Here is an 18,110-nt window from a genome sequence, read left to right on the forward strand (position 1 = left end):
ATGTACAAGAATTATTGAATAAAATGATCTGATTTTATGGAGCTTTTCATTTCGGAAATTCCTGATCGCATATGGTATGTTAATTAAATACACGTTCAATTCAATTTGTGTGTCTAAATACTTATCGCCTAATTTGGGGCTACAGTTAGGTCTACATCTCTATCATATAGCTCTGTTTGTTAATTATAATTATTTGGGGATGTATTCATCACGTTTATCAAAATTAAGTTTTGCTCTTGTTCTTTGAAGAGAACCTTTCTATTGAAACAGTAGCCAACGATTCGTTTTACGGAAACATAGGCCTAAAAATATCTCTTTCTCTTAAAAAAATAGTAAAACCTTTTAGATAAAAAAAACCGTAGGCTTTCAATATTCTTTGGATAGGATAGCTAAAAATCAATGAAAACAACTGTTTGACTGGATCCTATCGAGCGAATCTATGCTGAACTATTTGAATTGAAAATTAGTGCCTCTTTTTCACTATCACTGTAGCCGCTATTGATTGCATTTGAATTTGTGCTATTTTTGGCATCCAGCAACGGGGTCGACACTTCAGTATCAACGTCTAACAGTGCACTGTTACTACCATCACTACTACAATTAACTAAATTAATATTGTCATTGCATTCTAACGATAAATTATCTACATTATTTGCTACTTTGGTGTTGTTCATGGTCGCATTTAATTCGATTGCAAGTGTTTCGTTTTGTGCTGTTTGGTTTAGTTGCGACTTTAAATAAGTTTGGTTAACTTTGACACTGTTGGGACTATTTGAGCTCGATGATATTGACGGAAGCAATGATCCTGATTGTTCGTTCGGTGGTGTTGATTCCTTGGATTCGTCCATTTCGGGCAACGTTTCCATTGGATTTATGGACGCTAGGATTGGCGATGAATGGATTGAATTTTGTCGAACTGTTTTACCCTAAAAACGGTTTCGTTTAGACCGCATTTTGGGCGTTATAGTTCGCAAATATATGAAATACTCACTTGAAGGTAATAGGTCATCAATTGACCTTTTCCCTTAACAGCCACAAGTCCACGTTGTTCGAATGTGTAGCCGAACGTTTGCAAAATTTCACATGTCTCTTCAGTGACCTGTTTTGACGAACAATCAGAAATTGAATAATTTGCACTATATAAACTGGACCATGGCGGCAGAGGTTTGCAAAGTTAGAAAAAAATCAAAAATTCAGCACGGAAAGTAGGAAGAATTTCCAGAAGCTTAGCTCTGTAACTTCAAGTTGGAGGAAGTGAGAGCAAGTTTTTCAGAAGGATGAAAAATGTGATTTGAAGTCCCTTATATACGCTCCCAAGTGCAAAGCTAAAAGAAGCTTGTCAAACGATAACTACCTGAATTGCACCAGCCTTTCCTGTACTCTCCATCCTCGATGCAACATTGACTGTGTTGCCCCAAATGTCGTAACTGTAAATGTCGAATTTAAGTAGTTTTGTTGTTAGATTCAGATCGACATATGTAACATACTGTGGTTTCCTAGCACCGATGACTCCCGCTGTTATTGGACCATGATTTATTCCCATTTTCAACACGAAGTGATTAAAGCTTTGTTCGTTGATGCATTGCAGCGCTTTTTTCAGATCCAGAGCAAATTCGACGAGAATTGATAAATGTTCCCAACGAATTACTATTGGATCCTCCGGCTGTTGGAACAATATTAGCATAAATTAAAATTTGAAAGCTAAGCCACTACCACAGTCATTAGACTCACTTTCACTCGTCTATGTGGATTCAATCCACTTGCAGCCATATAAGTTGAGCCGATCGTTTTGATTTTATTAACATCCTGATATTTTGGAAGTTCCAGCAGCTAGAAATCACAAAATTCAGTGATACAATCATTGAAGCAACAACTCGTCAAGGTAAAAAGTAAGACTTACCGCATCAAAATCGGAGATAACTTCATTTAAAAATCGTAAACATTCCAATCCTTGATTGTTCACTGTGTCTTCAGAGTAAAAATCTAGAAACAAACCGTCAGGCTTATTCACTAATTTCGGCTACACTTAAAGAAATTCACCTGAAAAGTTCGGCATGCTAGCAAATAAAACACCCACTTCATCGTAACTTTGAGAGTATAATTGATCGTAGGACCGTTGTTTGTTTCGCATAAAATGTTCAGCCACATGTACGGGTAATATGTTGTACACCAGAGCCTCGTTTCGTCTTCTCATATCGCTAGCCTTTTCACGTTGTTCGTTCACCTCATTTCGCCATTTAAATATTACTCGATCTTCTTTGTCCATCTAATTTGCAAAGAGAAGTAATTAAAAATGTGGCAACTTCAAAGAAGGGGAAAAAGTGTACTCGAACACGATTCTTGTTACCAAAATTTCGTAAAAAGAGAAATTAAGGCTACGTGTATAAGAGTGTGAAAATTTTCTTTTAAAAATACGTTGTTTTGGCACCGTCTGGAAGATTCCCAACACCGATTGTAGACTTATGGCTTTAAACTAAATCTTTTACTTCACCTTGACTAAAACGCTTATATCCGAAATATGAAAAACTCTCATTTTCTCGAATTTTTCCTTTTACACAGGCTATTGGCAGGCGCCTGCCAATAGCATTTTTCCTTTTACAAAGACTATTTGCAGGTGAAATGGCCTCCCAATAGCATCTACGTTTTATTAAATTCTTAAAGATTCATACAAAAAAAATCTATTTTTTCTTAGAATTAATAGTTATTTGTTAACCTAGGGGGAAAATGCTGCAAATATCATTTCGATAGAGCTGTCACCAGAGAAAATGAAAATTTCTATTTTTATCCCGATGTGAAAACAAAGTGTTTCACAACAAAGTCTCCCGAAGTTTCAGCTGACGTGAGAATATGACTACTTTCTCGCCTGCGTTGTAACATAGTTATTTTCCTAACGCATGCTAAAATGCTTTTTTAGCGAATGAGATGTATCCAGCTCAGCCGGAGGCGAGTGCTGAAATCGAATTCGCTAAAAAAGCCTTTTAGCATAAGTTAGGAACAACGTTTTTCCTAAACGCCGGGTGCTGCGGGAATTGGTCCACTTCGGAAATTTTGTATCTTTTGTATCCGACTATAATATGCTTCTCTGTCTGAGTCATTGAAAAATCTGCTCACAAAATGAAACGTAAATATTTCCAGACAACGTTCCTTTGTGTGGTCCCTTTACTTAAAATGGCTGTTAGCTAAAAATTTCGAATTTACAACACAATACTGAAATGGAAATTTCAAATTTTCAATCAAAATTATTTCCATCGCAACATTTTTTGATTGCATCGCTGCTGGTTACGTCTCAATTCAACATTTCTAAATTTCCAAATCGTTTGCGACCATAACGTATCCAGTCGAGACTACCACTTTATCACATAAACTCTATACAAACAAATTCATTCAAAATCAATCTAGTTACACATCAAATATCGCATTATACACGCGCACAAAGTATGCGCGTATGTTTTCATTGTAGTGTATTCGTGGACAGTTTTGTGGGCATTTTTATGATTTGCTGTTCATGCCCACAAATTTCAAAATTGAATACTAGCTAAAGTATTTACCGTAGTACAACCGAACTGGGGAAGATCGATAGAGCTCAAGAGTCTTCCCCGATCTTCCCCATAATAACATTCATAATTATTGGTTTTATACATATTTGCACTATCTAAACATAGTCGTTCCCGTGATATATATCACGGGAACGATACCTTTTACTGAGTTCGTTCGCAATCAAAACCAATAATTATGAATGTTATTATGGGGAAGATCGGGGAAGACTCTTGAGCTCTATCGATCTTCCCCAGTTCGGTTGTACTACGGTAAATACTTTAGCTAGTATTCAATTTTGAAATTTGTGGGCATGAACAGCAAATCATAAAAATGCCCACAAAACTGTCCACGAATACACTACAATGAAAACATACGCGCATACTTTGTGCGCGTGTATAATGCGATATTTGATGTGTAACTAGATTGATTTTGAATGAATTTGTTTGTATAGAGTTTATGTGATAAAGTGGTAGTCTCGACTGGATACGTTATGGTCGCAAACGATTTGGAAATTTAGAAATGTTGAATTGAGACGTAACCAGCAGCGATGCAATCAAAAAATGTTGCGATGGAAATAATTTTGATTGAAAATTTGAAATTTCCATTTCAGTATTGTGTTGTAAATTCGAAATTTTTAGCTAACAGCCATTTTAAGTAAAGGGACCACACAAAGGAACGTTGTCTGGAAATATTTACGTTTCATTTTGTGAGCAGATTTTTCAATGACTCAGACAGAGAAGCATATTATAGTCGGATACAAAAGATACAAAATTTCCGAAGTGGACCAATTCCCGCAGCACCCCGTGGGAAATAAGTGACGAAGTCGCGATATTTCAACACTAGTTAGGAAAATTAGGAAAACAAGTATTAAATATCTGAATTATTTTGACTCCATGACGAGGAATCTCTTTCAAGCAGTGGAAAACTCTAAGAAAAATTTCTTATTTGACGAAACAAATTACAAAATTTTTAGAATTAAAAAATTCTAGAAAACAGGCATTACTTTCAGGACACCATAAACAAGACCAAATTTTTTTCTGTAAGTTTTAATGGATCGATCCTTATCCTTATTCAAACTGATTTTCTTTTGTGACCAACATTGGGATCTGTTTTTCGCAGTAACATTTATTTACCCACTTACATGTCTAGTTAAAAATCCCAATGCAATGGTAACAGCAATCAACAGCGCTGATAAACTAAAATAAATTGGCGGCAGACTACTGAAATGATATATTTCAATCAAATAAACGAAAATCATGAAAGAAAAAAATCAACTCACGCATTCCCTGTGTGATATTCCTCGACACAAAAATGTTCATCCAAAAGGAAAATATTAACGCCACAATGCAACACTAAAAACAAAACAGAATTTTATATTCGATCTCCATTACGGCACGCTATCAGCTATGCAAAAAGAAACGAAAAAAAAAACAAATAGGAACATGAACAGTAGTTGTTATATACCTGTTATTATGATCATTATGCATATTTTACATATGTGCGATAATTGAGCGACGAGTGACGTTGCAATCAAAATAAGTACAGCATAGTTACTGAAATATGATGGGAACATAAGACAAACGGTAGCCGGAAATGTTTCCGCTTCTGCGGTGATGTTGGAGGTATAATTTCCTCCTGCATGAGGTATTGTTCCTAATGAGCATGTGCACTAAATGATTTTAAAAAAAAATCTGTTAATTTTGATTATTATTTTTTAATGAAAATGGTTTTAATTTCGAAATTAATAGGATGATGGAACTGGAAGGTAAAATGAATTTTAATTAAAAGAGAATGTAAATCAACCAAAAAATTCACAGATCGTAAAATGAGTTCAAAAATGAGAGAAATAATTCATTTGAGCGTAGGATCATACGAGATGAAACTTTCATCATCTAAATATGTGAGTTATTTGCTTCAAAAGGCTAGAGATATGCTAATGTTTACCCATTATAAAGAACGGACTATGTACCTCGTCGGTTGTTAAGTTAAATTAGTTTCGGTTCGGCACGTTTACAGTGTGCATATACAAACCAAAGTATGTAAAATTGGCTTCAACTGTGAAACGGGTTTTAATCGACCACTGACACCCCAGTAAGATTTATGTCGATAAAATTTTGCATACTTGGCCGGAAACGTCTTTCGGAATCCTTTATATTTCAAGTATTCCTTTCTTGTTCAGTTGTAGCCTTTGATATTGTAGCCTATTTATATGTGAGATATTTCGCTACGGTGGAGGATGAAGAGAAATTTTACTGGAGGAAAATGCAAGGCACGTGTGTTTTCATTGTAACACGAGTCGAATGTTAAAATAAATGGAAAAATGTTTATATATTCGCCCTGGCTTGAAGTTGGGAAAAATGTGACCTCTGTCTTTGATAATTCAATTATCCAGACATCAAATGATTATAAATTTCTGATGTACTTATAAAGGTCTACTCATACATACAAAACTACTCATACGTCTTTATACAGTTTTACTAAATAGCCTCAATACAAACAACACACACTCTACGGCAGAGTCGAAATTTTGCTTGGTTCCAGGTGGTTGTGGTATAATCGAAAAGTGATGTATGGAAGGTGCCCCTTATTTTTGATAATGAACAAGTCGTCAATACATCATTTTGTCCAAAAACTTCAAATTTAGCCGATATAATTTTGGGTTATTTTGACTCTGCCGCTATTATCCGTAGATTGTGTGTTGTTTGTATTGAGGCTATTTAACTACCACGTGTGTGTGTGTGTAACTATTTCACCCGTATAAACGCGTATGAGCAGTTTTGTTTGTATGAGTGAACCAGCTGAAAAAACAGCTGAATAAAATTTAAGACTAAATTTCAGTGAAAGCAACTGTAGATTAAACTTAAAATAACGAATAAAAGCGGTGACGTTAGTTTTGAAACTAATCTCGAAAAATAAATTCATTTCACTCACCATGTCTAAAATGTTTGAAAAAGCGACAGAAAAAATGATGACAATAGCAGCAAAACGACGAAGACATACAACATTGTTAAACTTCTTACTGGCCATGTAAATGTTGTTCGGAAGAATCTGAAAATAATTTAAGGAAAAAAGAACAACTTTACGGTAAAAAGAAAACTTTACTGATTAAAATTGTATCAGTCTTACGACAAACTTGCTTTTACATAAACTATTTCGATTATTAAAAGCTACGTCCTCGTTTTGCAATCAAACTCACCTCTTTCAATGTTTCGCCAACTGTGGCAGTTACGAAAAGCAATACCAAAAATATGGGCGATAAGGAGATACAAAAGTGCAGCCATGAACTATAATTAATTCAAAGAAAGATAGAAATATTTTTTCGAAAGGATGATCAGATGTGAGGGTTTTTACCTTGGTAAAATCAATGACGAATATATTGTTCCAACCAGCAATACTAATGGTGACGCAACCAAAGGGATGGTTGATAATGGTTCCTTATGGGCAGAGTAAGACCTCTCCAATTCTTTGCTTTTGAATGTTAAAAATATCGTTGTATCTTTCGATAGCTCTCTGGAAAGAGATAAATCCAAATTCATTTAATTTTTGGATCATTATTTTACTCACAGTGGATAGTCTACGACTATACTTGTAAAAACTTGTAAAAATTTAACAACTTCTATCATTCGTTTAAAGAGCATAGCAGGGTTAGCATGTAAAAAATGCCCCCAACGGAACTAAACCCTATGCCACATCATTCGAAAGGTCCTAGCCTAGAACTACTTTTAGTGGAGTGTATGAAACTCCAAAATGGAGTTATTGACAAAAATGTGAATTTTGTTTTTAATTTATTTCTGTCTAGTGTGTTGACATAAAAATCTGTAAAAATTCACAAAAAATGACTATTTAGAGGTAATCAGAGATGTTACCCTCTATGTAGACATTTTTTGCGAATTTTACAAATTTTTATGTCAACACACTAGACAGAAATAAATGAAAAACAAAATTCACATTTTCGTCAATAACTCCACTATACCTTCTGGAGTTTCATACTCCACTAAAAGTAATTCTAGGCCAAGACCTTTCGAATGATGAATCATAGGCTTTAGTTCCGTTGGGGGCATTTCTTACATGCTAACCCTGCTACGTACTTTTAATTTGTCCTAATTTTGTTCTTTGTAAAGAAACACCTTTAACGATGGAAATGGCAAGCAATGCAAACGATGAAAGTTGTGTTGTTGGGTTAGAGTTTTGTGTAATTCGAACGAATTCATTTATTATTGAAATTGAATGTTTAATTTTATTGGAATTTATCGTTCAATATTTCATTTGCTCCGACTAACCAATCTGTTAATTTCTATACAAAATTTCGTTTGATTCAACAATTAAAATGTTTTTGGAATTTTTGGAAATTTATTGGATAAATGCAGTGTCCGTGTGTAAACGCAGTAAGTACCTACCCGGAAAATGTAAATAATCATTGATTTACAAAAGGTAAATATTATTGGCACTGAGTATGAAGTGAATAAGCTCTAGTTCAGCAATTCGCATCTCTTTATGATCGGTAGGCTATTCGCAGTCAGTGTGCATACTAAAAGAGACCTGTTCATAGTTCATACTGAGTGCGAATAGCCTTTGTCTTCGACATTGTCTTAAACTTTGAAAATGAAATGACAGTACTGGTAGTACAGTAGTGGTAGTATTAATTTTTAAATTTGCTGTGATGAGCTCTATTTGATTTTCGCACTGAGCATTAGTATAAAGATCTTTCTTTTTGTTCTGGATAATGAATGAAATTGAATTGAAGTTGTGGAGACAAATAGTTGTCTGTTTTATAATTTGACGTGATATTAGAACTACACACACGGAATTTTGAAAACCGGCTCATTTTCTGTTTCTGTGTTTTATTTGAGTTTCTGATTTCTCCATATAAAAATACATGCAAAATTCACAAAAAACCAGTTAACCACGAAACAGAAAATGTGTCGTTTTTCAAAATTCCGTTAGTGTAGCGTAAAAAATCTTATACGGATTCGAATCATAAGACTTCGCCCTTGAGGATTGATTTATTGTTGATTTATTACCGCTCAATAGTCAATACATTTCTCATCTCATCTCTCATTAAAAAGAAAGGCACTGTACATTCTTCGAATTTCTAATGGTTTCTATAAAAAGGAGCAGGTATCATATAGTCACACTATTGTCGAAATTACATTTAAAGGCAATTTTTGTCAGGATAAAATGAAATAAAGGAGCTCCAGTTTTTTCTTAATGCTCGATTCGGTTCAAACAAAAAAAAGTTTGTCTGGATTCGGTTTCAAAATATTTGAAGATATTTGCAGAAAATGTTTGTGGAAGAGCTAGGCTAGCATGCTATTATGGCATGTATTCATTTCAGATATTGGTATATATAACCTACCGTTTATTGAGAAATAAAACTTCTTAACATCAGGTTACATACACAAACGACATTACTTGACTTCTCTGGAAACCGAATAAATCTAATTTAGCTAAAAGGTTTTCTGGAGCGAAAGTGTTTTTATAATAATGCGAATTTTCATGTAATATGAACGATCGGTATTGTATCGCCGAAATGTTCTTAGGCGAAATAAAATCGCAAACAATGTACGATTAGTGTAATAAAATGTAAATAATTCGCCCATTTATATATTTTTGGTTTCGTTATGTCATTTATGCCGTGGGACAATAACATTGGCACTCAATAAATTTCAGTATTTTATTTTAGGTATTAAGCAAAGAAAACAGAACGGGTAATTTGAGAATGTTTGCTTGCTTCGGAACGAGGGTGTGCACTGATTGACGATATTTATTTTTCTAAAGGGAAAGTAATAGGTATAACTGCACCCTGCTGAATCCGAATGTTTGAGAGTATGACAATTGCCGTTTAGGTAAATATCGTTTAGAATAATTTGGATTTCATATCATAACGTAGTCCTAAGTTTATGATCCATTAAAAATCTACATATAGTCGTACCATGACACACCTTTTGAGATTTTAGCGTGTCGTAGCAACGAACTTCAATCATGAGTGGTACTCTAAATAAGGTGCTGAAACTTCACAGTGTGTTACATTACTATGAAACACTAAAAAAGCATTTGATTAAGTATATATTTGGCAGCTGTCGACTATGATCACTTTTGTTTGAAGTGCGTTCGTCATAGACCTGTTGAAAATTTGAATTACCATAAACATTAGCAAAGCAGAGAAAGCTACGACAAACTGGCATCTGATGATTTTCTACATAGCACGCTTTGAAGAAGCTATTCAATAATCAACAGATTCTAAGAACCGTCGCCATCAAAGGATTGAACAGTAAAAATTAGTTATTGCACTAATCATCCGATGATTAGTTTACGAACAACAGTTGATAACAATGGAAATTATTATCTTATTAGGCTGTTGTAAATTCCATTAGCTTCACACAATCCGAACAAAGGAAAACATGAAAATAAAGCGGTAAGTGTTATTTACTTAATCGCTTTTTAATATGTATAAAATAGTACACCGATATATCCAGCCCACATTATACGAACAGCACTAACTCAACATTACAAAAAATAAACCCGAAAAAAAATGGAAAAATTAAAATTTTCCACATGAATAGCTAAACCAATTTCATCGCATTAATAATCGTTTGTGCACTTGATTTCCGTTGTTGACTTTATACAAAACAAAACAAAATTACCCATGATGGTCTCTGCTCAACAGCTCTTTTTTCAACCTTTGCTTGAAATCATCATCTTTGTCGGGCAGTGATTCAGCTGTATCATAATCACCCGTCATATGAACCTATAAACGAACGTGTATAGAGGGGATAAATGAAAATCGTTAGTAAATTTAAAAAAAAAACCCTTTGAAGTGCCTTGATTTTCAAATGGAAAATAGCCAATTTGTGTTATATACCTTTTCATCCCCATCTTTGGACGATATGGATGCGCAATCAGATTCTATCGATCCATCCGTGTCAATTTTTGCCGATCCATTTGTATGTTCAGGGTTCGTGGAGACGAACTGGAATGCATAACATTAAACCAAAGTGAATTTTAAATTACAAACCAGACGTTTAAATTAGATTTGTTGAAGAAAATTTACTACCAAAACGGACATTTTATTCAAATTTGGAACTTTATTCGTCTTTCGTGAAGTTAATGTAGCAAAATGAGTCGATTAAAAACAGACTTATAATAGTCATCCTCTTGTTTAGAGGGTCGATAGACTGTAGGTCGTTAGAGAAGTCTAAGTGATTTAATGTTGTAATTACGTAAAGTTTTTTTTTCTGTTTAACTTAGTGGATAATCCGTAAGTGTCATTTCATTATTTTTTGTATTTTAAACGACAATTGTATTTATGAAAACATTTCAAAGCGTCCCGCCGTTTTTATATGCTAATAATATTTTCATTCAGAAATTAGCAATTAATTGAAAAGAGGAAAGTCACGAGAGGAAACCATATTCGGTGTTTTTGGTTTTAATTGATTGAAGGAAAGATGTCATATCTTACACTAACAAAAAAGAGTTTGAAATCTCACATATAGCGGATAAGACGTTTATCGGTCAGATAAGAAGTATATTACCTGGAGACGAGGGGGAACGCATTGAAAACAGTTGCAAAGAGTTGCATTCTGAAAAAAAGAGTTGCACGCGGAAAAAAAGAGTTGCAAATTCAGTGCGGTCCCCCTCGGCTGGAGACAACTTACCCGCTACAGGCCTACTGGTGAGTGAGATCTTCATCTCTTTTTCGTCAGTGCATTTTCAAAGAAAAACTTTCTGGGTTCCACATTATTATAATTTGTATATCCTTTACACTTGCGCAGTGCGCACCTTGAATAGATAGATTAAGGTGGAAGATTTTTTCCTTGGTGTCGAAATAAAAGTGTAAAATCCTTCCATTTCTATCATGGATATCCCGACCGCATAATGAGCTCACGAGCAAAATGAAGGAAATGCCTTAGCATTTTCTTGTAAATTTATGGAAATTTCTTTGATTGGATTTAGCGTATTTTATTTGGGGTTTCATTGTGTGGTTAGTCAAACACTTTGCTGTTTGCGTAAAGTTGAGTTTGGCTTTGAACGGATATATCAATAACATGTACCATACATTACATATTGGCAAGATGTATTTCTGAATATAATGTATGCGAATGAGCGCAGAACATCACCTCGAGGTGTTTTATTTAAGGGTTACTTTTTGGAATACGGTTCCTAACAACATTTCTATATGCTCGTAACACAATATTCTAATCCAGAGCTTTTGCAGCACATTCATAAATGTAGATACATGTTGGTGTTCGTTATGGAAAATCGTATTAAAGTTTAACTGCCGGCTTACACATGGAAGATGTCAATAAATCTAAAGCGTTCCGGATAGACGAAATATAGAAAATTGTAAGCTATGATTATATAAAGCTTATTGCAAATTGGATTTATTCAGTATGTACATTTTTACTGAAGTGCTCATTTGTTATTGGGCAAACAATTTTCTTTAATCCGAGCATTACAGTTCCCACATAGAGTTAACTTGTAGTAAACTCTAGCTGAGACTAATTTGCGTCATTCATACTTGATTTGTAATTTTGTAATTACCGGAGAAAACATTCCGCCTAATTTCAATTCGCTGATGCAAAATGACGTCTACAAAATGATGTGTTTTATCAAATTTAAAACGAATTAATCGAACTATTTTCAGCTCATTTGCATTTAGTCGTTCAGTAATTCCATTAAATAAATTATGCACAAATCCATTCAAATAAGTGACCTGACAATGTCATGGAATATTGTCATTTAAAATGGAGCATCAAAGTCACACAACTAGAGAGAGAGTTTTGTGTATGCTTGGAATCGATTTTCTGTGTCATACTCATATACCTCTTTACTGATAAAGGGAATGGTTACTCTACGCTCGTTGGTTACCAGTTCAATTCATCACGGAAAATTTAGACTTAAATGCAACCACACATTGCTTTTGGGTTATTCAATTCCGAGCATAACCACCACTAAATGCATTGTGGGACAGCAACAAGATATAAAGTGCTTACGTTTTGCTTTGTGAGTAATACTGGGTTAATTGCGGCTAACGCTCTATTTAGTTTTGTAGAAAATTGATGACAACTGACTGACTAAGTAAATATTTAAATGAACCGATGAAATTATTTTCTTGTAGAAATTTTACAGACGAAATTTAGTTTCTCTCATAGCGTAAAATATCCTTCACACAGCTGAGGTTATTAGAGTTCATCGAGTAAAACATGTATATTGATTAGACGATAAGTTTAAAACAAACAAACTTCTATCATGGAAAAAATGCTGCGGAAAGGGAATGAAAAAAAGAAAGACAAATTTTCGAAATCATCCCCGCGAGAAAAAAAAAACAGTCTACGGATTGAAGACTCTACACATCACACAAAAAAAACATCATGGTAAAAAATTAGCAGAATGCTTTTTCTGCGAAAATATCCCAAAAGCCAACTCATTTATATGATTGAAATTTAACGGCACGTTTTTATCTGCTCTTTATGGATAACATTCTTCAAAAAACAGGAGCGAAAAAAAAAACCGAAACAGAATATTTTATACGAAAAACCGAGATAAAATCACATTTTTTTGGTGCTCCAAAGCTAAATCATATTCAACAATTTATTTCTATTCAAGAAAGAAGAAAATATTAAAAAAAAAAGGTAAGAAGAGTCTTATTTAGAATGAGTATGTACGCGTATTTGGTAGCAAACCCAAATATTTATAAATAATTTATGAGGGAGCATAGCTTGGCAATAAGCCAAACCAAATATTTAAAAGAGAAACATTGCAAATTAATCATTTAATTAGTTTCTCCTTTTTGCTTTATTTTTTCTTTTCTTTAAACTTACCGGTTTCAGCACTTTTTTAATGAAATATGTTTTCAGTCCGGCGATGCGTAGTGCTTCCTCGCGTTTTTCGCCCAGAGCGGGTTCAACCTCAAACTCTCCAGACAGAAAACTTAAAGTTTTTTCGGAAATGTGCACTCGCCTGCAAAAGACCAAGTTTTCCACATTAAATATTTAAAGTTTGTTTAATCAAGTGGCACACAAATAGAACTTTGATAAATTTCACTCGCAATTTAAATGTGGAAAGACTTAAAATCAGACGCAATTAGCTAATAGTCTAACACATCGTAAGGTAAAAAATGGCATCGATGTTTTATTAGAAATGAGGGAAAAAGTATTTCGGTTTTCTTGGGCCTAAAATGAAAACCGTAAAATGTTACACAAATAAATTTGTCATGCGATGCCTTTACTTTCCATGTTAAAGTATCTAGGGAAAAAAATTCATAATTTTTTTACGATCGCTATAAATCCATGAAACGCACGAAACGGAAACCTTTTTCTTAATACCCGTGACTTTATTTCCATATCTTTTTTATGGTATAGTCCTCGGTATAGTCTCTTCCGAGTGCTCTATACGCATACATTTGTCAACAATTTTTCTCGTTTTCGTTTTCTCGCTTGCATATAGAAAAAAAAAAACAATTTATCTTACCCAGCCATTCCACTCGATTCCATTTTATTAGCTAATTCTACGTCCTTGGAATACACATCAAATTGCCACTGTCGTTGTCCCAATATACCAGCCAAAACAGCGCCAGTATGAATACCTACTCTCATATCTACCGGAGAGTTTGCTTTCTTTTGCACATACCTAAACATATCCATAAATTTACGATGAAGTTTACACGTTATTAATATCACTCTGTGAGCAATCATTTTAATAGAAAATGTCTTTTTTACTTTATTGCTTTGACCATTGATAAACCCATATGGACGCATAACACTGCGTGGTCTGGCCTCTCAACCGGAGCACCGCTGATACAGTAATAGCAATCTCCTAATATTTTAATACGAAGTTGATTATATTTCTGCCGACGAATAAATTAACTCCATTAACCTTAATTACCCGGAAATATGGACGTTATATAAAATAATTACCTCTGCCAGTCGATCAAATCGAGCAAACAGTTCGTTGAGCATTTTAACCAGATCCTGTGCAGAATATGTTGATGAAATCGCAGTAAATCCAACAATGTCGGCGTATAAGATGCTGTAGAGGGAAAATATGTACGAAAATTATGTAATTTTCCATGTATTTCTGGTGTAGTAAGTAGAACGAGCACCATTCTTTGATGTATAAGAATACATAAGAATGCGTATTCTGTAGCATTACGCAAACAAGGTATGCACTTAACTAGTTTGCTGATTATATTATTCTTAGTAAAATGTTTACGGTATAGTTGGCAAATTTATGAGATTTCTTGTTATGATAAAATGGCTTCGTTATAATAAAGCTCATTCGACAATAATGTTTCTGATAGCTAACATAAAACTTATCTCACAGTCAAGTGAAAAACAAAATGCAAAACGAAAACAGCTCTATTGTTCTATAATTATCAATTTTATCTTGTTCGATAAATTATGTAGCAAACAGCATTTATGCCTGTAGCTTGTATCAGTTGCTTTGCTCTTTTGCATAATTAACAGAATTAAGTTCGCGAATAAGAGATATTAAATAATGACAATAAAAACTTTGCCGAAAGTTTTTGCTGTAGAAGGAAGTTCTCGCCAATGTAATGATGGCCCACAGGCACACAGGATGGGTTCGTATTATTATAGTTGATCTTCGAAACTAAAGACGAAGAAGATTTAACTGCGACAAATGGGAAGTTAAATAAGCACATGTAAATTTAGACACGGTTTTCATTTTCACGTGAGAAAGGATGCCTAGTGTTGGGTGAAAAATGTAGACGTTAGTTGTTGAACGTGCTTTCGCCCAGATAGTCTGTGAAATGTTTATTGAATAATTCTTCTGTATTTTTAGGCTGCTATAAAGTAACATTAGTTACATTGGATGCTGCGAAAGTAATTCATTGTATGAGGTAACAATTTTGTGATAAAAGAAAACACACCAGTGAGTTTGAGAGTTTCACAAATATGTTTCCGAAGTAATGAAGTACGTAGCAGCATCCGATTTATTCTGGTTTACTACGTGCCTCATGCAAAAGTTGGTTTCCACATAAAAAATGAACCTAAAATAGTTAACGTGAAATGGATCATTTTCACAGGAGGTAAATTGCTATGTAATCGTCAACTTTCGCAAGGAGCAGGCAGTAAAAGATTTTGCATAAAGTAAAACATTCGTAAATTACGCTGCTGATAACAGACGATATGCCTGTCGTCTGTATGAGAGAATAATGATATCCGTTACTGTTTTTTTTGTGCTTTTACAATGGTCTTCAGTGAAGACTCTTCACTGAAAACTCTTCAGGGAATGAAGAAATCTGTAGCGACTTGTGGTTTCCAATGTCCATTGACAGTTGAAAATTTCAACTTGAAATTCGAAACCCAATTATTTGGTTCCATTTGTTGAACATACAATGTATGCACATATGACGATAACTATGAACGATTGAAAACTACTCGATATTTCGAATTTCTGCTTATATTTAGTTTGTACGTTACATTGTACACACAATATTCGAAAGGATGTAAGATAAGCTGCTACAGAAACCGTAAATGTAAATGATTGAATAATCCCCATACATGGGTGATATCATGTATGTGTGCGTATGTGGGTTTATTTCAATCATTTTCGTGAAAAGGATGAATATACACAGTGATTTATCCAACTACTGCAGCATACGAGGATCAACCTTATTCTGACATTGTATATAATTTTGCAGGAAATGACATTCTTGTTTCAATAATTCCATTATGGATTACCGAACCTACTTTCTCTGTTCTGTTTCTGAATTGCATTGAAAGGATGAGAGAAGATACGATTATAAAACAGGTGATGGATTTACGTCGACGAGAGTTGGAAAAGGTTAATCGGAGAAATTATTTTAAAGTTGAGCAAACAGACAGAAAGAGTTTTAAATATACCAAGTTTTTTGCCATTTGTTACGCATATTAACGCATAGTTCACCTAAAGTTGTTACAACACGAATATCGAGATAAAAAAAGAACTTTGAAGTCAATAACAAATTTCAGGTGACGTTTTTAAAATAAATTTGTTCGGAGAGATTTATCCCTGGCAGCAATAAATCCAATTTAAATAGTTTTAGTTGGCAGCAACAAATTTAATTAAAGAGTTTCAGGTGAACTCCTGTCTGTTGCACAGAAAATGTGGATAGAAAACAATTAAATATGAGAACTTTCATGAATAACCAAACTCTTAACTTACAGACTTTTTTGATCAGGAAAATATTTTGTAAAAGGAAATGTTTTTTTGCACTTTTTCGAAAGACAAATGTAAAGAATTTTTAGAATTTTTCTAATTTACGTTTCCGAAAAGCTTTTCCTGATTTTTGGTATTCTGTGTTAAAATTTTCCTGATTAGTGAGTAATAATACCACAACTTATGGTGTAATGAATTTTCATACACATGTTTTACGACCCTAAGGCTACAAAGTGTTGTTCATATAACTACCCATATGAATATAAATGAGAACTTTTTGGTAAAAATTTAAAACATAATTGTGTCTTACTGCTACCTCTTAGAAGCTCAAGCATGAAATCCGATATATAAGTACTTCGTCACCTTAAAAATAACAGGATATTCGATATTTTTAACGTTACGCTTTGGCAACGGACCATCGGAGGATCGTTTGAGTCAGTGTTATGCGTTATGGTATATAGTGTATTTGTGGACATGTAATATGAAGGGGCTTATAGGATTACGGTGCCGTGTGTAATTGATGGAATTCGAAGCAGACGGTAAGGGCAAAGTGTTTGCCTATGTTCATAGATAACGAATCCTTCTGTCACGTCGATATCTTAAGTACATCAAATCCTATTTCAAAAAAAAAAAAATTCCCTGAAAGGTAGTTGAAATTGTGAGGCTAAGTTCGAAGATGGGCGAATTTGGTTCGACCCCTCCCGAGTTGGGGCCCCATAAGTGCTTTAACGTTTTCCAAAGATTTCTCTGGCCATTTAAAGGCTACACTGGTAAGTGATACATCAAATGAAAGGTGTTTACAATACCTATCGACAAAAAAAAAGTTTATGGAAATTGGATGACCGACTCGTTTGTTAGACCCCTTGGTGTGAACTAGGTGCAGGGCGGCAAGCCGTTTTTGCTTGTAGGTTGGCCAAATTTGAACGTATTTAGATGGATTTTGCTTCAATAGATAGGTATTGACCGTACCAATAAGCGAAAAAAAAGTTCATGAAATTCGGTTTACCGGAGCGTGAGCTAGGTCTCTTGGAGTGAGCTTATATGAGGCTACTCGGCCGTAGAGTGAAGGTGGTGTTTTTTGTTAATATCTCGAGTAAAATTTGACCGAATTTCATGATTTTTTTTTTGTTTGAAATGTATTAATAATTGTGAATCGTCAGTACTATTTCAGGTCTCCTAATAAAATGGCCGTCGGCCGCCATTTTGGATTTTTGTAAAAACAATATAAATCGGTGAAAATGATACTTACAAAGTTACTGATCAGTGGGAAGTGATTGGTTATGTGTATGTGGTGTTTCAAGGATCCCAAATATGGATATCTTTATATAAATATATATAGCTATATTGAGCTATATTGAGCTATATAACGGTATAGATAGTTATTTTGAGCTATATACTAGCATATTTATCAG

The 18,110-nt window shown here is 34.1% G+C and overlaps 1 protein-coding gene across 6 annotated transcripts in view; it reads right to left on the reverse strand.

Moving 5' to 3' along the window:
* Window positions 1–17: 17 nt before the first annotated feature.
* Window positions 18–18,110, reverse strand: part of LOC119075649 (adenylate cyclase type 3) — a 46,293-nt gene continuing 28,200 nt past the window's right edge. For 5 of the 6 annotated variants that reach the window (XM_037182139.1, XM_037182137.1, XM_037182138.1 and 2 more), the window contains exons 7-25: window positions 14,454–14,565; window positions 14,256–14,383; window positions 14,008–14,166; window positions 13,359–13,497; window positions 10,400–10,507; window positions 10,182–10,285; window positions 6,889–7,047; window positions 6,734–6,821; window positions 6,469–6,585; window positions 5,002–5,206; window positions 4,817–4,889; window positions 4,679–4,757; window positions 2,041–2,266; window positions 1,901–1,983; window positions 1,732–1,830; window positions 1,488–1,663; window positions 1,355–1,427; window positions 992–1,099; window positions 18–926 (exon numbers count right to left, since the gene is read on the reverse strand). In XM_037182139.1, the coding sequence (XP_037038034.1) occupies window positions 438–926; window positions 992–1,099; window positions 1,355–1,427; window positions 1,488–1,663; window positions 1,732–1,830; window positions 1,901–1,983; window positions 2,041–2,266; window positions 4,679–4,757; window positions 4,817–4,889; window positions 5,002–5,206; window positions 6,469–6,585; window positions 6,734–6,821; window positions 6,889–7,047; window positions 10,182–10,285; window positions 10,400–10,507; window positions 13,359–13,497; window positions 14,008–14,166; window positions 14,256–14,383; window positions 14,454–14,565 (2,725 nt within the window). In that variant the 3' untranslated portion in view covers window positions 18–437. The remainder of the gene's footprint in view (window positions 927–991; window positions 1,100–1,354; window positions 1,428–1,487; window positions 1,664–1,731; window positions 1,831–1,900; window positions 1,984–2,040; window positions 2,267–4,678; window positions 4,758–4,816; window positions 4,890–5,001; window positions 5,207–6,468; window positions 6,586–6,733; window positions 6,822–6,888; window positions 7,048–10,181; window positions 10,286–10,399; window positions 10,508–13,358; window positions 13,498–14,007; window positions 14,167–14,255; window positions 14,384–14,453; window positions 14,566–18,110) is intronic. The other variant, XM_037182141.1, reaches the window with a different exon arrangement.

This window comes from Bradysia coprophila, unplaced genomic scaffold (assembly GCF_014529535.1).
Source record: "Bradysia coprophila strain Holo2 unplaced genomic scaffold, BU_Bcop_v1 contig_232, whole genome shotgun sequence".
Classification (NCBI taxonomy): domain Eukaryota; kingdom Metazoa; phylum Arthropoda; class Insecta; order Diptera; family Sciaridae; genus Bradysia; species Bradysia coprophila.